At 36.4% G+C, this 23,482-nt stretch overlaps 2 protein-coding genes across 2 annotated transcripts in view; one reads left to right on the top strand and one right to left on the bottom strand.

The window, feature by feature from the left end:
* IFT52 (intraflagellar transport 52) overlaps positions 1-7,068 on the bottom strand; it is a 38,181-nt gene extending 31,113 nt beyond the window's left edge. Inside the window, exons 1-2 of the mRNA XM_081738380.1 lie at positions 6,858-7,068; positions 1,843-1,979 (exon numbers count right to left, since the gene is read on the bottom strand). Of these exons, the coding sequence (XP_081594506.1) occupies positions 1,843-1,979; positions 6,858-6,872 (152 nt within the window). The 5' untranslated portion in view covers positions 6,873-7,068. The remainder of the gene's footprint in view (positions 1-1,842; positions 1,980-6,857) is intronic.
* Positions 7,069-7,286: 218 nt separating this feature from the next.
* LOC145670034 (serine/threonine-protein kinase Sgk3-like) overlaps positions 7,287-23,482 on the top strand; it is a 58,320-nt gene continuing 42,124 nt past the window's right edge. Inside the window, exon 1 of the mRNA XM_081738379.1 lies at positions 7,287-7,385. Within this exon, the coding sequence (XP_081594505.1) occupies positions 7,376-7,385 (10 nt within the window). The 5' untranslated portion in view covers positions 7,287-7,375. The remainder of the gene's footprint in view (positions 7,386-23,482) is intronic.

Below are 23,482 nucleotides of genomic sequence, written 5' to 3'. Positions count from 1 at the left end.
CTTCAAAGTACTCTCCATTAAATGCGATGCACTTCTCCAGTCTTCTTTCCCACTGTTCGAAGCACCTCTGGAACTCTTCAACTTTGATATTGTTCAGTGCTCTCTACGAAGCTTTTTGCAGCCTCCACATAATCAAAACACTTCCCTTTTAGATTTTTGTTTTCAATCTAGGAAACAAAAAAAAAATGTCACCTGGGGCTAGGTCTGGCGAATACGGAGGTTGGGGAACGATAGTCCACTCTTAAGAGCCCAAATAGCGGTTCACAGACAAGGGCGTGTGTGCGCGGGCGTTGTCATGGTGAACGAACCAGTCGCCTGATCGCCAGAGTTCCAGGCATTTCCTCCGCAAATGTCTTAAAACTTCCAAATAAAAGTGTTATTAACAATCTGACCAGGGGGACACACTCACAATTCTACGAACATTAAAAAATAAATAAATAAATAAATAAATAAATAAATAAAATAAATCAACATTTGACTTCACTTGTCTTGCTTTTCTTGGTCGGAGATCTTCCATTAGCTAGACCCTTGTCTAGTTTCGGGGTCTATTAGTAACATCAACTCTCATCACGTGTAATGACTTGGTCAAAAAGTTTGGGTCAATTTCAATCAGATTTTTCAAGTTCTGGCTTAAATTCAGACGAACGTTTCTTTAATCCTCTGTGAGCAGGCGAAGGACAAACTTAGCGGCAACACTTCTCATTTACAAATCCTCAATCAAAATCCGTTGACACGAATTCCAACTCACTCTTTGTATGTTCTGAAAATTTGTCGATCTTGAAATGATTAACCTTGTTGATATTTCAGGAATCTTTTTAATGTTTTCGTCGTTTCGAGATGATAAAGGGCACCTAAAATGAGTATAATCTTATTTCAAACACACTCTTGAAATCAACCAGAAGCTAGATTGGCTTCAGCACGTAGTGACAGGGAGCAGACGAAACTTTTCATATCCAAATGAGGCTATAAGTTAATTTCTACATATTTTTTGGTTAGGTATGCCTATTTAATAGCCTCTAACTAGGTTTAGTACACGAATTAAGGTAACTATGTCCTGTATTTTGGACTTTTTTGATGGAATATTTACTAGCATTAGCAAATGGTAGCTAGCGTTGTCTATGATAAAGAGTCACATGTTATTAAAAATTTTCAGCAAATAATGTTGTGCCGTCATTTCATCATGGCTGTCGTCTTCGTAGTCGCCAATGTTTCTAGCTCATTGAGGCAACTTGGATGTCTCACGTTTCCTATTTTCAGGATAGAGTATTATGATACGTATTTCCTCCGCTGACGGTTGAACAATTCTGTAAACTTATAACCGACGTCCACTCACCCTCTGGATGTCTCACTACCACCAAGCCATAATTTTCATCTATTTTTCATAACTAAATTCCTCTACATTAATTTAGTTATGAATTACATTTAAATATTCCGTTTTTCACTGATACACGCCATAAGATATTCTTCCATTGGTTCTGACGTAGATATTAAACATAATCACCAACTGCCAGTGAAAAGCAAACAAACTGAGAAAGGAAAATCAGACATGACGTGTTCAATGACAGATTAAGAACAGCAGAGGAAGAAGAAATCGATTACACATTGAGGGAACTGAGTGAACATATTTTACACTTGGGTCAAGTTGTGTTCTCACTGTTCTATTTCGATTGAAATAAGCATCCTAATGAGGTTCATATATACCTTTCAAATGTTTCCAATAAACCTATTTCCGCCATGCGAAGAACAGGCGTTCACCTAGCTTCAAAATATATATGGAACTAAAAATGAAATTCAGTTTATTTTTAGTCAATTACACATTATTACTCCATAAGATAAACTTACGTTTCAATCTGCCAGCTCCCCTTCAGCTTCTTGCAAAGGTTTTCATAACCTTCATTTGTCTTAAACAATTCGCTCTTTGAAGCATTAAACAAAACAATATTACGTGAACTATTGTCTTTAGCTTCAACACCGAAGTCCTGGAAAACACAATAATAAATCCTTTAATTATTTGTGAACTACTATGCATGACAGGGTATTAAAAAGAAATAAAATAAAAATGAATGCAGACGCCTTTCTCTTTTCCTCTTAAAAAGGAAAAGTTATATTGTACAGAAAAGGAGATGAAAACTATGAACTGTTTATAACCAATAATCAATTACAGTAATCTCTTTTAATTTGGCAGGTTTAGTGTTTTTCTGCACGTTTCTTGTACAGGTGTTTCAAAATGTACACCTATCTTTTCTCAATAACTTCGGAGTGAAGGGCGGTTTCCGGTCATTTAAAAAGATTTATATTTTCCCTTCTCAAAGTGAACTTACATTCAAGTTTAAATTGATTAAATAAAAGCAAAAATATCTTATGTTATTTTTATATCTCAAAATATGTCTTTTTCTACCATATATACAGGGAGTTTCAGAACAACACCAACAACTCTTGAGAGCTGATTCGTGACACAAAGGTAAGACAAAAAGTATAGAACAACCAGGGTCAGAAATCGGTCATTTCGGAGTTATAAGCTGCCGAAAACATGAAAATATGAACTTTAAAGGTCCATAGTTCCAAAACTATTGGACCCACCGTAGTCGGGTCAAGATTTTACTTAGGAACTGCTATCCAAATATCCATGTTTCAGAATCGTAAGGTAATCACCCAAAAATTTTTATAGAGGGAGTTGTCGAGCACTTTAAACTATATGCCCGTAGCCAAACTCCCTATAAAAATTGTTGTGGATTCCGAAACATGGATTTTCATACAGGGTACATATTAGTACCTACGTGAGGTCTTGACCCGACTATGGTATGCTCTCTCCTTCCCCGAACGTTGTCGTTATTGTATTGTTTTGAAAAACCCTATATATATATATATATTGTAAGGTTCCACATATCTTCGCACCATGCTGTATCCATGTGTCTACTACACGTGCTTGCAGTAAACACACTCCAGACGACAGCAACGAAGAGGACGTCGTCCATCATCGCCAATATTCGACTTGTGACGCAGGGGCCAGCAGTCAGCAATATTGTGGTATAAAAGAGGAGAGCACATCTTAAGAAGCATCAATCTCACCCGGTTAATCAAACTACAAAAAGCCCTAAGGCGCCCAGCCATTGGGAACACCTTACTCCTCTCAGCGACGACTGGTCAATTGAGAGGTGTCTTTCCTACAAGCTCTAAGACGCCTGATCATTGAGTTCCTTTCCCTCTCTAAGACGCACAGTCATCGAGAGTAACTAACCAACAAAGCCTAAGACGCCTGGCCATTGGGTTCCTTTCACTTATTTACCTACTTATTAGAGGAAACTTTGTTTATTGTAAGATACTTGTATTCAAGAGGATCTTTTGTAATAAAAAAGGTGATGGGAAAGTCCAGTCTCCCGTGTACCATATTTAGCTCTACTCTATAGAACAGAGAATTTTACAATATATATACAAGAGGGGATACCCCCCCCCCCCAACACACACACAAAGGCATGAAAACATAATGTTGCGCGGATTATCGATGTAGTTACGGCTCAGGCTGCTCGGTATCATTAGTATGGGATATCTTGCATCAGTCTGCAAGTTAACATTATTGCGTGTTGAATGGTTCATTTGTAGTCTTGCACTGTTTCTGGTGCTGCGGCAAGAGTTCGGCAATTTTTGATTGATTGAGATGGCGGACCACAAGGAACAAAGGATCTATGTTAAACTTTGTTTCTTGTTTTAAGCTAAGACCGCTGTTATGCTTCGCCAAGCTTTTAATGATGCTGCTTTGGGGAAGACAAAAGTCTACGAGCGGTTATTCCGCTTCAGCGACATGTCAATTAAAGACTTGCCATGGCCTGGCCCTCATCACAATTTATTTAACAATTTGGAGACGAGACGGGTTTCCGTGAAATTTGTGTCTCGCTTCCTGACAAAGGAGCAGAGACATCCGAACGAATGTTTGTTTGTTGCGACTTGACGACTGAACTGCACAATGATCTACATTACTTCAAACGAATTGTAACTAAGGATAAGTTCTGGTGCTACCGAGTGCGATCCTGAATCAAAAAGGGCATCCAGCCAGTGAAAAAGTTTTTTGCTCTTTGTGGACAGCCATATCGACAATCAATAAAAAAAAAAAAAAAAAAAAAAAAAAAAAAATGTCAGGTTCTGGCCGCAGTACCACAAACAATGCAACACTATGAACGAACTGCTCGGCTCACAGAATAATGCCAACTTGCAGTATGATGCAAGGTATCCCATATTAATGGCAACTAGCAGCATAAACCGTAAATATATCGGTGATTCGTTCAACATTACGTTTCCGTCCTTTTTTTTTTTTCTTCATTCTTTCTTCTTTTGTATACACAAAAGGATTCATTAAGTTCCAGGTGTACCTTGAAACAATATATTTAATGATGCCAAAAAATGTATTATCATTTAGTTTTTAACATACATTCTCGAGACCTGTCACAGAAACTTGGAACGCCCTAGGAAAGATATTCAGTCGAATGCTGCTCAGTACAACAGTCACATTCGCTTGAATCGACGCAACATGTCAGAACTCCCCACTAAAAGCAGATATGAGTTTAAGGAAGAGCGAACCAAAATCAGGCGAATATGGGAGGGGAGGGGGTTCAAGGACTGTGACCGTTCTTTTGGCCAAAAACTGACGCACAAGTCGGCCCACACGTTTTTTTTTTTTTTTTTTTTTTTTTTCATATGTTTATTGCTGACCGCCAGTCTTCATTTCCTCTTGACTGTTGCAAGAGACTCTTCAGTAGCTGCAGTAACCGTCTTCTGCATTTGTTAAAGCGGAATCATAGTGGGTAATCCATTTACCACTTCATGTTCCACAAATTCAGCACACTGTAAATAATAAGTCTGTTGTAACTTAAGTTTTGTACAGCAGACCCTTTTCTTCCTCAAACATTTCCTAGAAGTCTTAGCACGCAATAATAACGCCAGTTCCTGTTATATATATAAATATATATATTTAAAAAAAAAAAAAAACTATTCACTTGGGTAACCCTGGATAACAGGCTCGTTTCCTTAGGAAAATACTAAAGATAACAGTACTTCCAACCATGACAAGAAACCATGGAACAAATACAATGTCCTTTATTCGCATTCCCATTGACGCTAACATGCCTCCTCTCTATGAACAAGCTCCCGTGCGGTTCCTCCAGCTTCACTTGCCGTGATACAGACTAAGTACAACATTCTCTTCTACTGACCACTTGGTCCAGGGCAATTTTCACACAACTGAACAGCAATATTCCTTCCTACGGCCAGTATAACGTAACCAAATGTAACCGAACCTAACCTAAACTAACATAATATAAGCAGAAATAAGCGAAATTCTATCATTTTTGGAACATTATGCTGGACACCTACACTAACATAATCTAACATAAACTAACCTAACCAAATGTGAACAGAAAATACCGATATTGTAACATTTTTTTATAAACAATTGCTGGACCCCTTCTGCTAAACATTAGCCCTGAAGTCAATCTGCAAGTAGTTAAAATATAGTTTCTAATTAAGTGTATGCTCTGCTAAAAGAAATACAAAGCTCAAACCTAACCTGAAAATGTAAGAAATGTACGTGTAGTTTTACTATACGATCCATAGTATAAGTAGTAGTAGTACAAGTAGGAGTAGGAGTAGGAACGGATTAGAAGCCCCGAAGGGGTTTGTTGGGTTCTGTTCTCGACATAAAATGGACAAATTAAAGACTTCTCTAAATTTTTCAGGGCCTTGCATAATCTGTGGATCCGTATAGTAAAACTTCACTGAAATGCGTTATAATTTTGTAGAACCGTTTGATCGAGGGCATTACTTGAGCAGACGGCTCTACCAAATTTTCACACATCTATTGCATTTTCCGATTTCTTCTTGCACAGAAAGCACTAAATGAGGAGCTAATGCATAAAGCACGATAATATTACGCTCTTTATCGCACAATTTTTTGTAATAGAATTGTATATTGCATTACATGCATCACAAACGTCCATTGCTAACACGAACAGAATATTCCCACCGTTTATTTCCACCTTTTTCGCGCCCTTTTACTCTTCCGCTTCGGTAAATAGTTACACTTAGAATACGTTCATTGGCATTCAAAATATATTTCAATATGATATCCACTGACTGAAATTACTTATATTCACACTCCTCTTCTTTTACGAAAAGTGTTTGACATCGTATTTTACCTGTAAATTTTGTTTTTGGTAGAGCCGTCTGCTCGAGTAGTGCCACAGAAAATTTAGAAAGAAAGTAAGGTAATAGTATACATGAGAGCCCTCTGATCTGCGTTTCTTCTGTGTTCTATTACCATTTCTACATGAAATACCATAAATTATCTACGTAGTGCAATAGTAAGAAGTATCCATGTGCACAAGACATGCGATATGCGTTAAATTCCCTCCCCCCCCACACACATAGTCATAGATAAAGTAAAGGGCACTACACATGCAGATATAAAGTACAGGTACGTTCTTTTTTATTTTCGTATCAGTCGATAAGTAAATAAAAGTCGCTTTGTTACCCCCTTTGTAAGTTCGTACATACTCAATGAATAATCCCTAAACGTATGAGCGTCCTGCTCCTTCGGGAACTGATGCAGCTTCATGTATACTATATCCAAAGTAAAAATTAAAAAAAAAAAAAAAAACCCTCTGGCCCCCAAATCCAAAATTATGCCCTAATGTAAATTTAAGCCTTGCTTATTTTCATTTCCTTAAGTAATCTAAAATCATATGGATGTTGATTTATTCTCCATCTGGACGAATTTTTCGTTTACACAATATATACTAATATATCTCAGGAATTTATGATCATTTATGCAAGACAATTGCTATTTAAATCTCACATTAAATGTTTACCTCTGTTGGAGCCATCCTTAGAATCAAGACTTCAGTATAAATCACAAAGAAATCTTAAGGCACAAAGTTATTATACATTGTATTCGTTATGGAAATTTAGAATTTTTCATACTTATGGAGCGTCAAATACATGTAAACCCATATTTACAACACAAAATGCAACCACCATGATAAAAATATTTATGTAGATATGCATCGTCTGATAACAAATGAATAACAAAATTCAGTGTTGCAGTATAACGCACCATTAGGGTGTAATCATGGACTTGAGCAATGCAATTTATTAAAGCTGGTTAACTAAAAAAATATTTTATTTTCAAAATTGTCGCATTATTTGAACTTTTAGAGCAGCTTCATGCAAATGGCTTGGACAGCAAGTGAATTTCAGAATCGGCAATAATATACTTCAGACATTTAATTTTATACTACTACCTGCGAACACTGCTAAATAAAAGCAGAGGGCGTGTGTTGTTTTTCTAATTGCAGTCTGTAATGTTTATGATAAGTTATCGTCGAAAATGACGCTACGTAAGTCAATCATTCATTTCCTTTTAGTTCATTTATTTTGCTATTTGGTATCATATGTCATTATTAGTATGTTATTAATGCTTGTTACATCGCATGTACGACTCTTCAAATATGCAATTCCAAACATCAGGAAAGTTCCTGTCATTCTGTAAATGTTAGTGACCCTTTCGTGTGTGTTATCTGATTTTAATTTTATCGACGTTGAAAGTATATTATATACAAACTGCGTATTTTACAAACACATTGCAACTTAATTAAAAGTTATATATAATACGTTTGTTTTGTTTTAAATACTTTAAGCGAAATGTCTGTCTTTTTAAAAAATAAAATTTAATATTTTGCAACATTACCAGTTTCCATATGATAAAGGTTATTTGTAACAGTTAACAATTGCCTTTTTATAAGTAAATAGGAAAATGACAATGGTATCAATGCAGTATTGAAAGATGCAACTTTCGCAAACTAATAATTATATCCCTGGAAATAGTTTTATCTAGTATGTTGAAAATTTTCGAATTACTGTACGCAAGTTGTGTATAATTAAAAAAAATAAATAAATTTTAGGTGTTTCTGCGTATAGTTTTATTTATTTTAGTCTTTACAGTTCGTTCGCAGAAGCAAAAAAGAACGAAACATATATATTAAAATAAATAGAACTTCGCAAAGGTACGTGAAATCATTTTCTTTATTGTAATTCTGATCTTTTTTAGTGATTGAATGATTATTGCTTCAAGGTTATTCTTAACATGTTTTGGGTAAACTTTAAGATGCCTGCTCCAATTGATATCCTTAAGTATACACTAAAAATTACGTTCGATTAATTTGACCGAAATTGGTCCAAACTTCCCTAACCCTGACCTATCCTATTTATTCTTACTATAGTCTACTCCATCCTACCCTACTCTACCTACTATATCATTTTAAAGCAGCCCCACTTATCGTTGCACAGCTGAAGTGTGTATTGTAATGCTTAACCAGTTTCTATTAGCTTATGGGGTTTATTGGTAATACTTATTGCATTACCTGTATTACTGTTCAGAAATATGTTATTGAAAACACGAAAGAAGTTTGGCCTATATGTTACAAAAGGCTAGTGACCCCTATGGGATATTGTAAAATTAATTAATATCAAAATAATAATTTATTTTTGGCATGTTGAAGATTTCCTGTTACATTAAGTTTGTTTTTATTATATTGCGTACTCAATAATACGATGTAATGTTAAATAATATGCTCTAAGAACGCGAACACTAGATTTATTTGTTTTCTGTAGCAGTAATAAGACGCTTTTTCTTCTACCCAGTTTCACAGTAATTTTCATAGAACTCATCCTTCAAGTAGCTTTTCGTAGAACTTTACAATTAAGCTAGTTCGGCATCCCCACCTGTGCCCTTAGGCTAAAAGATACGGATTATTAATGAAAGTGAAATTAGTTTAAATTATTATTGTGAAATTAGTTGTTTGTACCCTCCCCCAGGAATCGAACCCAGGACCACGTGCACCAGAGGGAGGAACTAAAATTATGTTGGTTTCTGGAAATTAGTCAACTTTTAATTAAGAAGTGTGCCGAAACGGGAACTGCTTTCATCACTGAATATCACCACCCTTCATTCGCGTTACTACTGCAGTGTCTTCTGACACCACCGAATATGTTGTCATTGTTCAGGTTTCGAAGTAAGAGTGCGACAGCGACAGGAATGAAGTAGCAGACACCTGCCTCCTTTATGTAGTATTCGTGCGCTCACTTAGAGCCCCACAGCAGTGTTGCCAACCAATTTTTCGAAAAATCAGGAAAATTCTTATTCAAAATCCAGGAGATACAACTTAAAATCTAAAGATGTTAATTAGGATGATTATTTTTTTACAAGGCAAACAGTCCACCCATCAATGATTATACTTACCAATAAAAGGTTAATCATCTCTATCTGCGTACATGTTAACACTGACTCTGCTGGTCAGAGAGCGATTCACAGGGGATCCTAGCATGATTTGTTGGAAGTGAGCCTTCTTGTGTGCAGCAATCCTTGCAAAGTTTGGGTATCAAGTCTGTCTGTTTCGCCTTCATCAAATTTACTATTAAAAACACTTTTCTCTACAGTGACTCTTGAAGAAGGCACAGCAAACACATAACAAATGTGGATAAATTCGGAAATATTAAGTGGTTAGGCTATCTACTTCTTTTTTTTCTAACAAGCATCAGAGGCGTCATTTAGGGAGGACGGGGAGGGACAATTGCCCTCCCGGAGTTGGAGATTTATATTGATTTTATCAATAGAGTAGTAGTGAATCAATGAAATGTGCGAAATTTTACTTATAACAAAGGGTCTTATCCCCCCTAAGCAAAATCGGAAATGATGCTTCTGAGAAGCATCCAAAAATCTTGAATAGAAACATCATTTTCAGTTTACAAATATGTGTTTCACAATAACCGCCATTCTGTGTCTACTTGTTGCAATTTACTCTATTCTATATCATTAGGAAAGTAAGCTACGAGAGGAGTGATTTCTTTATTTCATTTGATGGGCTAATCATCTCTAAATGTTTCATGACAGAATCATGAAGCATATCTCTCTCTCGAGTTGAGTTGAGTTGAGTTTAACGTCCCGTTCAACAGCGAGGCTATATTAGACGTAGACCTACTGATTAACGTGGAATCCGAACTATATAAGGTCCCACCGGGAATTGAACCCGGTCCTTCCACGCCAAAATCTTGTACGCTAACCGCTTAGCCACAGAGGATCTCATATCTCTCTCGAATGTGATGTACTGCTTCAATATATAATTCAAGATACCTGAGTTTAAAATCTTGCAGTCCATAATTTGGGAGATTTCTTGATGCCATGGGTAGGGAAACTTTTGCTGCAAAGTACATTTCATCTGTAGATAAGAACTCCTGTTGGTTTTTGAAGACTACATTTTCTAAGAGCTTTTGGATGATGCGCAAAACCAGGAGTTTTTAACATTTTTGAAACAAAAATCAGTAGACCAGGAGATAACTTACAAAACCAGGAAGTCTCCTGGAATATCAGGAGACCTGGCAACACTGGCCCACAGTGGTTCTGATTCCAATGGCTGTCGCCGACCTGTTATTAAGGTGGTCATAACTATCCTGCACTGGCCTCCTGGTGGGTTGCTTGGCACGTCTACTTTGGGAACCCTCTGCCTCTCATCGTGTATACTACTGGCACGTTGCCACTGACGTCCGGGGCGGTTAAGTGGATCACAACTCACCCTCGCAACCACACTCGAAGTAACTTAATTGGACGATAACTTCGTTCTGGCGTTGCAAACACACACAGTAAGCTACCGTAACAGACTCGCAAGCCCAGCTACGCTCGCCATAAGTCAGGACATTCAATGTTTTAGACTGTTAAATTAAAAATATTTTTAAAAAAATATCTAATACTGTGTTATTGAGGCTATTTCTACCTCTTCACTGTGCCGAATTTTCCCTAATAACATTGGAAATCTTTGGTAGTTTCTCAGTTAGCAACAAACAAGTCGTTACAAAAATTTTCATTGAATCAGGTCGATAATAAATATTGGACACATGAATTCATAATTTTATTACATGATTTCAATTGAATTATCCGCGTACGCGCCTTTGGCGTGGGAGGTCCGGGTTCAATTCCCGGCGGGAGCTCATGTGATTCGGATTCCACGTTAATAAGTACGTCCACGTCTCATATAGCCTCGCTGCTGAACGGGACGCTAAACTAATATCAACTTAACTCAATTAATATCAGTAAATCAAAGAAAACATTTGAACATTTTAGTTAGATTTTTATACAATAAGTTTGTCATAAGGAAATTTCTTTTTACTGAATTTTTATTTCATGTTCCAATTTTAAAATAAATGAATTTTTTAAGTTTAACGTCCCACGATTATGTTCTTTAAGTTAAGGAAAACGACGATTTAGGCAAGTGAATGCTGACGGAAGAAATAGTGGCATGAAAAAGTAGGAGGAAACGGGAGTACTCCAAATAAACTTACGGGCATGATATTGTCCACCACAAATTAATTGTCCGTGGATCGAACCAGGGACCCCACGCACCAGAGATAAGGGCTCTACCACCAAGCCACTGTGCCCCCTCATTTTTATATTAAAGTGTTGGCTTTGTAGTGTAATGTTTTTTTCGTAAGAAAAACCAAAATGAATACAATGATAAACTAAAGTGAGATTACCGTGTGTACAATATATAAAACATACCGTGCATAACAGAATGCCCGTTTATCGCATGGAAAGAATAAGGTTTATTTAGTCTATCAAGGTACCCCTTGGACTCTGTGTTACACAGTTTAGAATATATAGAAAATGTTTGAAAAGAAACGAATTTTCTAGAGTGAAAAAACGTTTATGCTCTTACAATGCACTCCTTAGATTTTGAATTCCAGAAAATCCTCTCTTACTTATTGTCAACGAGACTGAGGAGAACATTAGGACAAAATTTCATTCACCATCGCCAAATTGTTTCGAATATCTGGTGATCACCAGAGAGTATTGCACACCTGCTTTTTTTTTTTTCTTCCTTGTTGGTCAGATTTCGTTTAAGTCTGTTTTATCCTCATCCTAGGGTTCAGTGAAAGAGCATCAACGACCTGCCACGCGTGGATAAACTTCGAATTGAATATTTTATATAAATAGGAGAACCCTGAATCTAATGTAACATTTTAAAACATATCTCTCTATTGTGTTACGAGATAAATAATCTCGAAGTTGAGATATGTATATTTATTTATAAATACTCCACATTTGAGGTCACTTTTCTAAGAACCTCATGGACGCATGTGCTTTGAAATATTTTCATTGATTGAGCGTCCTCAAATTAGTATAAAAGACACAATTAGAAATGTATTCAAGTATGGGTACTTTTTACTAGTGGCATGATCGTTAGCTCTCTGTACGAAATAAATTTCTAATCCCAGCTACTTCAGAGAAATCTTTCAAGAACCCTTTCCCTTCGTAGGGGTAGTTTTCCTTAGGTCTTTGTATTATTCTCAGCCTAGAACTGAAGGATATCATTTGTATAAAATTTCAAGTTTTACCCAAGACATCAGGAGAATATCTGGTAAAGGTCAAAGAAAAAATTCAACACTCCTTTTTTTCACAACAATAGGTGTATGTCGTAAAACAGATATATTATTGGCCTAGGACTTAGACATATCATTGGCCTAGGGTTCTATAGGTAGGTACTAAATTTCAGGTTTCTCTGGGCAGTAGTTTTGGAAATCTGGTAAACAGTGGAAAGAGTTCCATTCCCTTTCCCCCATGTAAAATTTATATTTCGGAAATTATACATTATTCCTAGAATAGGGTTCAAGAAAACATCTGTAAAAATTGCAGTTTCTTACATCTAACAGTTTCGGAGATTCGATAAACGGCGAAAATATTTTCTTGTCCGTCCTCCTCGTCCGTGCGGATCACATTTTCTAATACTTTGTTCTTAACCTGGGCTACAAGGAGAATATTTCCACAGAATTTCAAGTTCCTACTTTTAAAATTTTCGAAGTTCCTCATTCAACAGCTCTCCCCCTCTTGAGTCGTATTTCGTAAAACTCTGTGTTTAATGGAAACATTTGTACATAATTTTTCTGTTTCCAATTGTATCAGAGATGTAATAAACAGTAAATTATATTTTCAAGACCCCTTTCTCCTCTTAGACATCACATTTTGTAAAGTTCAGTTTTATTGTCAATTTATGGTAAATAAAGAAGATTTCTACAGAATTTGAGGGTTCCACACCTAATAGTTTCGGAGATCTGGAGAATGCTCAAAATATATTCAAGTACCCCCTTTAGGGAGTCATATATCGAAAAATTCCGCCTTATCTACAGCATAATATCCAAGGAGAGTATTTGTACAAAATTTCAAGTCCCATACATAATATTTCGGAAATTGATGAATACAAAAAGAAAAAAAAAATGCAAGTGCTCTTCCCTCTCCCCGTAGGGCCACTCTGGTGCATGGGGTCCCGGGTTCAAACCCTGCTCCCGCCAACTGAACTTTGTAGTGGACAAACACCGTGTGCGTGGGTTTCCTCGGGGTTCTTCCGTTTTCTCCCACTTTCTTCATTCCACCATTTCATACATTACTCATCACCGTCTCCTTTAGCCTAACAGGCATAATCGTGGGACGTAAAACTCAAAGATTTCATTTCATTTCCCTCCCCGTAGGGGTCACATTTCGCAAAATGCTATCTTATAGTTTAGGACCCAAGAGAATACTTGTACAAAATTTCATCCGATATATTTATCTGGTGTTGACCCAGTGGCGATCCATTAACCTTGGGCAGCCTCTCGCCGTGGATAGTAATAAGCCGCGTCGATCAACCCCTCTTCCCCCCCCCCCCCCGTTTAAAATTTAACTGTTGCATTTGAACAGCTGCTATGAGGGGTGTAGCAAAATTATTACACATTTCAATTCTACGTGTTAAAACGAAAGCTAACATCACATTTATTACTCAGTGTTGCAAACTAAGGACGGTACAGCGTCACAAACATCCAAATTGTGAAGGCCTCTACAATAGTAATAACGCAAGTGAGACGAACGAGACAATACGGTTACAATTTTGCTAGAGTAGACGTAGCATGTGTACATATGGATACCATCGTAGCATTAACGTCATATTATTACATATCTCAAATGTGTATGTAAAACAAATATTGATCATTATTGTTCAATGTTGTAAGCAGATTTGAATAATGAATACTTTTACAACAGTAAGAAAATTAACGTGATTAATAACTAAATCAATATGCTAAGTGCGGTAGCATTGGATAGTCTGGAAATCAAACTAGGAAAGTGAGTATAGAATAAGAGAAGGAAGAAAAAAAATGAGTGTTGTAAAAGGTGAACTTTACCTACATAAGTAACTTAATCATGAAAATTATTTATTTATTTATTTTCGATACAATTTTCCGAAAATGCCTATTATAATTTTATTGATATTTCGTAAATGTATATTTTCGTAATAACTACAGCATGATATGATTCATTTTAAGAAGTGAGATCGAGAAAGTTTACTACGTTGTCGCGTGTCCTTTATTTTTTCCTTCTGAGAATTGGGAAAGAGGCATACTAATTTACTTGATTTCGAAGTCAAATACAGAAGTAAAGTTGAGTTGAGTTGATTTTGGGTTTAACGTCCCGTTCAGCAGCGAGGCTATATGAGACGTGGACCTACTGATTAACGGAAATCCGAACCACATGAGCTCCCGCCGGGAATCGAACCCGGGTTACCCACGCCAAAGGCGCGTACGCTAACCGCTTAGCCACGAAGGAGCTCGAAAATACAGAAGTTATCCTCTTTCCCGAACAAAAGGAAAACCGTGAATTAAGAAGCGGCTGAAGAAGTAATCCGAAAAATATTGTCTATATGAATAAGAAAATAACGGGGCTCGCGAAAAATTGTAGAAGAATATCCCTTGACTCACAACACAGACAACAATATTTGCTCTTTTCTACGGGATGTTAGTGCTTTTCTTGTACATAGAAGATTTGTATAGTTGAGTTTATTTATTTATTTATTTCCCTTCTCACTGATTAGCAGAGATAATCATCATCCGAGTAGTAATAAAGTGGAAAATACAATGCACTGTACACGTGACGTAGCGCTGGCACTTAAGTCGTGTAGTCGCGCCTGTTTGATATTGTCAGACGTACGTGTTCGCCATGTGATAAAATTTCCTTTGTTTCTAATTTCTGGTTGAATTAGCTACTTGAACTGCAGCTTTTATAACCTTAAAGAAACTAGATGCTACATTAAAAACCAGTGGTCATGTCCTTTTCAAGATTCTTAGGAGGTAAATTTTGTTGCAACGCATGAATCGTACTTACCCCACACATATAAATTAACCCTGCGTTACTCACGGTCCGGGCGTCGGTTTTTTTTATTTATTATTATTATTTTTTATTACATCACTATAAGTTGACAACACATTCGGCCAGTCCGTGTAGCTTCCGTTTGTACCCCTCCCAGCCCAGAGTAGCGAAGACGAACCTTCCTCGTTAACTGTAAATGAGGGTTCGAAGAGCCGCTGGAGTTCCAGATCATCAGCAATGTGTAACTGTCGAAGGTAGTGCTGGAAGATGTTCGGTTTGTTCGTGGAAGCAGAGCAGAAAAAACAGATTTACAAGTGGTAGATGCAAGAGATACATCTGTGCAGAGCATATTGGCCCAAAAGCAATGTTTTTTGAAAAGTTATTTCCAGTAAAAGGTTTCTTGTAGTTAGATACTAGTTACAAGTTTTTAGTGGATATTTTAAAGTACACCTATTATTGTAGACATGTAATTATCGCTAGCATACTTGCTATTGTATGTAAGTTCGCCATAAATTTCAACGTTTGTTTTTCATTATAACCCAATTTTAGCAATAAAAAGAAAACATGGTCTCTAAGTCCGTGCGCAGGCATTAATGTAACTTTTCTTGCGCGGTTAACGCAGAGTCCAACACGTAAAGAAAGTTGATTTTTCACAGTGTAAACAGCATCGTGTGCGTTTGTTTTGTCGAGATTCTCCCATTTTCTTCATTCCACGATTATCATCCATCTCATCACTACCGTCTCCCTTAGCCTTAGTGCAAAATCTTGGGACATTAAAATTTAAAAAAAAAGGGAAAAGGCTCATTATGTAAAAACAAATGTTAGTTTTTTTCTTTTATAACGAACAACAACTAATTGGAAATCGAATAAAATGTTAGGCAGAATTTATAGTCAAAAGTTCACATTTTTTTTTCTGTTTATATATAATGTTCGCTAACGGTACCTATGTTTAAGAAACCTAAAAGAACATTGCTTGCTAGTGAATCCTGTCAAGTGCTGTCTTAATCTACTCGGAGCTATTGTTATCTCCTTTCTGTTTTTCTTCCTTTTTCTTTTCGGTCTACTTACTTGACTTTTTTTTTTTTTTTTTTTTTTTTTTTAAGCAGTTTAATCAATACTGTGTCAGAGATTCAAGTTATCCTAATTTTAATAAGTCCTACTTTTCCTATACTTTTTAATTAGGAATAATAACCTACATTCAACTAAGTATTTCGTTGGAATTTGTAACGAACCAATTGCCTCGTCACAGTTGTTCATATTATTTTGTTTTCGGTTTTGTCTTAAATGTTCTGTTTTCTGTTGTTTTCTCAAAGTGTTATGCCAGTGTCTTCTAAATAGGCGATTTAGCACTTGTTCTGCAGCGTAAGATTTATGCTTCTTTTCTTTTTTGTCCAAAGAATTTATTGAGCTGAGCGAAGCAAAGCTCTTATACTCGGGTTAGCCGTTTGGTTGTCCGCGAACTCCTCCTAGACCGTTTGGTCGATCTCAACCAAACTTAGCACGCTGATAGAGTATGTCGTGCTGAGTGAGAACATAGGTCGAAATCAAAAATCCGATGTACCATCAAGGAATAATCACCGAAAAACGCTTCCTCCTAGACCGTTTGGCCGATCTCAACCAAACTTAGCACGCTGATAGAGTATGTCGTGCTGAGTGAGAACATAGGTCGAAATCAAAAATCCGATGTACCATCAAGGAATAATCACCGAAAAACGCTTCCTCCTAGACCGTTTGGCCGATCTCAACCAAACTTAGCACGCTGATAGAGTATGTCGTGCTGAGTGAGAACATAGGTCGAAATCAAAAATCCGATGTACCATCAAGGAATAATCACCGAAAAACGCTTCCTCCTAGACCGTTTGGCCGATCTCAACCAAACTTAGCACGCTGATAGAGTATGTCGTGCTGAGTGACAACATAGGTCGAAATCAAAAATCCGATGTACCATCGAGGAATAATCACCGAAAAACGCTTACTCCTAGTATACTGTATTTTGAATATCGAAATTTCAATATCACGAAACCTCGTAGTAATTGTTGTTAGATATCTTTAACTATCAGGCCATAGCGGGTCGGGCCGAACGTCATTTGAGAGCTGACATATGAAACTAGGAGGTGTGCAAGAAGCATTAGAGTTCTTGTAATCAGACGTAAGATATTGCGCCGTGAAAATCACTGAACATTCCTTAAAACTGCGCTTCGTTTTACAATTTTATGAATGAACTTTCCACAAAACTGCGCTCCGTTTTACAATTTTATGAATGAACTTTCTGCAAAACTGCACTCCGTTTTACAATTTTATGAATTAACTTTTTGTACAACTGCGCTTCGTTATACAATTTTGTGAATGAACTTTCCGCAAAACTGTGTTTCGTTGTACAGTTTTATGAATTAACTTTCCTCAAAACTGTACTCCGTTTTACAATTTTATGAATTAACTTTCTGCAAAACTGCGCTCCGTTTTACAATTTTATGAATTAACTTTCTGCAAAACTGCGCTCCGTTTTACAATTTTTTGAATTAACTTTCTGCAAAAATGCGCTCCGCTTTAGTTTTATGAATGAACTTTTCGCAAAACGGAGCTCCGTTTTACAATTTTATGAGTGAAATTTCCGCAAAACGGCGCTTTGTTTTACAATTTTGTGAGTGAACTTTCTTTAAAAATGCGCCCCGGTTTGCAATTTTATTTCAATATAGGCGGAAAAGGTGCGCAGATCCGTGAAGAAATTTCTGCTGTTTATGAGCGAGATACGTATGAGAACCAACAGCTAGGGAATGGTTAATTCCGTGTTTTTGTGGAAATTTTAATGTCTAAGATACTCCTCGAAGTAGACGATCTATCACGGAAAAGTGGACATTTTGGCAAAAGTCGAACAAGACCTCCATGTAAGCGCATCCCAAGAACCTAAACATTCATTACCAAACAGTATTAAACTATTTAAAAAATGCTGGCTACAAAAAGAACCTCGATGTTTGGATGCCATATGGTCTGAAATAGAAATTACTTAGTCGAATTTCTGTGTACTGAAACGTAACAAACTCGAGCCATTTCTGACATAGTTGATCGCGAGTGATGAAAAATTGATTATTTACTACAACAATGGGCGATCCTTGGTTCGATCCCAGCTCGCACCAAGTGAACTTTGTGGTGGATAAACACCGTGTGCGTGGGTTTTCTCAGGTCTCCCGTTTCCTCCCACTATGTTCATTTCACCATTTCATTTATTTCTCATCATTACCGTCTCCTTTTGCCTAGCTAGCATAACCGTGGGACGTAAAACTTAAAAGATTTCATTTCATTTTACATCAATGTGCGAATGGTCGAAGCTAGGAGAATCTCCATAGTCTGTGTCAAAACCCACACTGACGTCCAGGAAGGTTATACTGTGCATTTGCTGGTTGTGGAAGGGCATCGTGCATCACGAGCTGCTGCCACCGGGCAGAACGATTGACTTGGACCTGTACTGCCAACAGTTAGCAGGAGTGTATCTAGCAGTTCAAAAGAAATGGCCAGAACTGATCAACAGAAAAGTTGTTGTATACCACGCTGACGACACCAGACTGCATCCATCTTTAACGGCCCTTCAAATATTGAGAGAACTTGAGTGAAAGGTTATAATCATCCACCGTATAGCCTGAACCTTGCATCGTCAGAGTATCGTTTATTTCGTTGTCTGCCGACTTCCTAAATGGTGTTAAGTTAGTTTCAAAAGAGGCTTGTGACAACCGCGTGTCTTTTTACCAGAAAGCACAGAAATTCTATTGCGACGGGATTATGATGTTGCCGGAAAAATGGCAGAAGATCATGGAACAAGATGGTACATGTGTGGTTTCATATTGTTGTTTTCCATTAACTGTAAATGTAATCTCAATTCTGATCTCCTAAGGATGAATACTTTTGTTCTTTTAAGGCAGTTTGACACATAAAACGCTGAATTTCATGAATAATTAAATAAAAGGCTTGTAAAAGTTAGTAAAATTTTGTAAGAAGTGAACTGATGTTAGACAGAAATTTTTGTAATGACATATAAGCCGAAAATAATGATTGCTTAAAATTATGTTCTTTCGATGTACTAGACTAAACGGTTAGCGTACGTGCCTTTGGTGTGGGAGACTTGGGTTCGATTTCTGGCTGGGGCTCATGTGGTTCGGATTCCACGTTAATCAGTAGGTCCGTCTCATATGGCCTTCTGCTGAAAGGGACTTAAACTCACAAACTCAACTCAACTCCGTTGCTGTAGAATGTTTGTGCGAGCTGTTTCACAATAATCCGGCCGTTAAGGGGTTCAACTCTGCATTTTATGACTAAAAGGTCACACTTCACACAGATATTTTTTAGGCTCTAGTCAGCAATTTAAGAAGAGCTGAAATTCTTGGCGAGTGGCTTTGCCAGGCATGGTTGCCTATCTATAGGAGTGGATTACTATTTGCAGCGTTTGATTCAGTATATGGCATTCAAACGTATCTCCTACTACACACAAAACGTGTAAAAATGGTACCTACTACAAATGTTGGTTCCTTAATTAAACGGAAATATTTCATGGTCGCATGAATTTACTGGCAAAATCGTGTTAAATTCCCATCATTAAACGAAAACTCTATTACGCGTACAACGGATATCAAAATAAGCGTCTTAACAGAATATTTCAAATTTCGGAGTGCAGCATTTAGAAAGGTTTTAGACATCCTATGAGAGATCAGATATATTTTTAGCAAAACAGACAGTGACTTGCAAACCGAAGCGGACACGAAAGATATACATGCTTTAATTGAGAATTATATGGAAAATCTGAACGGCGAAGAGGAGGTGGAGGAAGAAGAGAAATAAGGCATTGAGTTGGAAGAATAGTGTAAGCTTAAGACAATATAGATTCTGTCAAAAGTTTAAAGGAACTGCAACATGTGCGTTATGTCGGAATTACACTGATATGCTTAGTATGGTTTCTCAGGCTAAAGTCTGCGGAAAATAGAGCAATCATGCAGCGATGTATACAGAAAACCCTCCTTGAATATTGAAAAAATTAAGTAATTAAGTAACAGTATTTTTCTGTTCATTGTAAGTTTGTGTGTATTGATTCGTAGTAGAAACAAATACTATAAATTGACTAAGGTACGTACAGTATTTTATTTCATCTCAGTATGTCCATTATATGCATGCACTTTTTTTTATGTAGGTTTAGCTTCGTTAACCGAAAACTTATTTTTAACTGAAATTTTTGCGAATCCTGTTCAATTCCGCTAAAGACATGTTTTATTGTATTTGTGAATGGTACGATATCAAATAATCACTGTGATTTTTAATGTTCTCACCCTTTTGTTTTGAACTACTACTATTATTGTATCATATTTTATGTATTTATTTATTTATTTTATTTACTTATAATAGGTTTCAGATACAGCACTAGGCTATTTTACTGAAACATTTTAACAGTTATGTAACATAAAATTGAATAAGAATTTAAAATCAAGATAGTACAGTACAATGGCAACATTACAAAGATAGTTTATTTATAGATATGCTGCTCTGAAGGTATGCTCATTTGAAAAAACGTCTACAGTTTCTGGTAACTTATTATACGTGCTAACAATTCTGTTTAGAAGGGACCTTTGGACAATATTAACTCTCACAGCTCGAGTATAAAAAAAATAGAGATCAGTAGATCGTGTTGATCTAGCGGGTACGCGAAAATTGATCTGATTTAATAACTGTTCACATGATATATGGCCATTTACAATTTTATGCAAAAATATTAGGTCAGAAATTTTGTTTCTCACTAGGGGAGGTTTGATATCGAGAAATGTTAAAACATCATTTTTTGGAAGTGTTCGAAGGTGAGGTACTCGGTAGGATACAATGGCTAAAAAGAAATTAATTACAGAATTTAATTTTTTCAGATGAGTAGGGCAGGCCATAGACCAGATAGGAGAACAGTACTCAATAGTGGGAGCAACATATGACTTATAGAACAAGCTTAAGGAACTAGGATTTTTTATGTTAGGGAAGCGATAAAGGAGTCCTAGTTTTCTCATAGCAGTACAAGATACTGTGCTTGTATGATCCGCAAAAGTAAGCTTACTGTCAATGATAACACCAAGATCTATGAAAGAGGTGACAGGATTTATGTTCTGATGACCAATTTTGTAGATGTGGTTTATAGGTGTTTATTGAGAATTGTAAGAGAAGCACATTTTTCGATGTTTAAATTAAGTTTCCAAGAGTTAGACCAGTTGAGAAGAATAGAAGCACCATGCTGAAGAGCAAGAGCATCGTATTCTGATTTAACTTGTCTGTAGAGTTTGCAATCATCAGCAAATAGAAGAATTTTGGTAGAGCTGTTTGTGAACAAAGAAGGCAAATCGTCCATGTATAATAAAAATAGAAGTGGACCCAGAAAACTACCTTGAGGAACTCCAGCAGTTACGGGAATAATTTTTCGTACAGTAACTTTCTAAAAGACAAAATATATTGATATGAACCAAAACACTTCTTTACAATATCATTTAAGAATAGATGTTGTTGAACTGATTATTTTAATAAATAGTTTCAAGCCACGCGGAGGTACACTTTGTCACGGCTCCCAACTTAATATGAGAACGAAATTTGATATCTACACAAAATACAAAACACCTTTCGGATGTGTAGAATCTCCATGAACCTCAAAAGAAAATATCTGAGAGAGCTGCATTTTTGTTTGAAGATGATACTTGACACTGGTGCCAGCTGCGGAAATCTTTATAACTCATGGCTAGCAATAAGAAAGTTATTTTATCTCAGAGCTTCCCAAACGACACCAAAAGTTCGGCCAAAACCGTTCGTGTAAAAGGATACTGTGGTGTGTAAAGTATAATATTTCGACAAGTGCATTTGGTCAGTTGTATTTTTTACTACATGCGTCACTGCCATTTGATAAATTTTAAAGTTGTTTCAGAAAGAGGAGCCACTAATGGATGTACTTCAGGAAGAAGATGCTTGTCAGAAGTACGTTAGGTTGTTTTGTAAACAATGAGTTTCCAAATTCTGTTGATGAACTTATTAAGACAAGATTTTGAAGTTTACATCAAACGGTGAATAATACTGAAATAGAAGTAGCCTAGAATCGAGAATAACGAAAATTCTGGAAAAAAAATTAAACCTGAAACAGAATCTCTTTTGTTTGTATGGAATGAGAAGGTTTAACGGAAAATCGCAGAACATGCCATTGGCCAATCCCGTTCTTATAAATGTAAAAAAAGAAAAAAAAAAGAAATGTAAAACACAAATTTTCTGTCAAAATTAAACACTTACGAATAGGCACTCACTGACATTGTTCACTGTTTTCTTTCCAAGCTTTCCAGATGGGGAAAGTATGTAGTTAAAAAAAAATGCTCCAAATCATATTTATTCTCCCCATAGTTTCTAAATGAAGTATTCAGTTTCTCTTTGTGGATGTAATATTATTCTTTGGTTTTTCGTTCCGTTGTTGTTTTTGCTCTCAATTAAATATGAATCTGCGATTTTATGATTATCATCTCTAAGATGCATTGCCAGACGAGACAGCTGTTGCAGGCCCCAAGATTTTGATGTATGAACACTCTCAGTTATTTTAGTGCAAATGTCCTTTTTGTTTGACTTATATATATATATATACACTTTATCACACTGATAGTTTATCCGATAGACGCCACTGCTTTGTAGAGGGTGAGTAAAACATGCCTTAAAATTTATATATTTGCCTGTGGATTTAAAAGGAACTTCCGAAATTTTGATATTGTGTGTTTGCAGAATCATCTTAATTTTCGCAATTCGCAATATATTTTCTTACCGTTTTTGTGATTAATTCGAAATGATGTCCCTTTATCAGCAGTCACTCGAAGGAAATATATTCAGTTGGAGGGGGAGAATTGAATTGAAAGTAAGCAGATACGCGGACTCCGTAAAAGTATTTCATGAAAAATTAGAGAAGAAAACATAGGAAATAGTGTAGAATTTATGTATCCGCTAATTTCTGCAATAGGAAATAGTGTGGAATTTATACATCCGCTAATCCCTCCAATTTCACTGGTGACGTGTTTCCAGTTTAAGAACCATAGTCATCATTGATAGGTATTAAGAATAAATAAATTATTAACTTTAAAACACTTATCAACAAGTATTAGAATGGGACTGTCAATGATAAATGTTATCAGTACTTGAATGAAGTGGATTTATGATAAACTTGATATCAGATAAGCCTTGATATCATAAAGTAAATGCGGTTCTTCTAGAATTTATATTAGCAGACTAAATGAAGGACAA

The sequence above is a fragment of the Thermobia domestica genome, chromosome 2, assembly GCF_964235325.1.
Source record: "Thermobia domestica chromosome 2, izTheDome1.hap1.1, whole genome shotgun sequence".
NCBI classification, from domain to species: domain Eukaryota; kingdom Metazoa; phylum Arthropoda; class Insecta; order Zygentoma; family Lepismatidae; genus Thermobia; species Thermobia domestica.
Note: the sequence above shows the minus strand (reverse complement) of the source record. Positions and strands in the feature narration are given on the sequence as shown.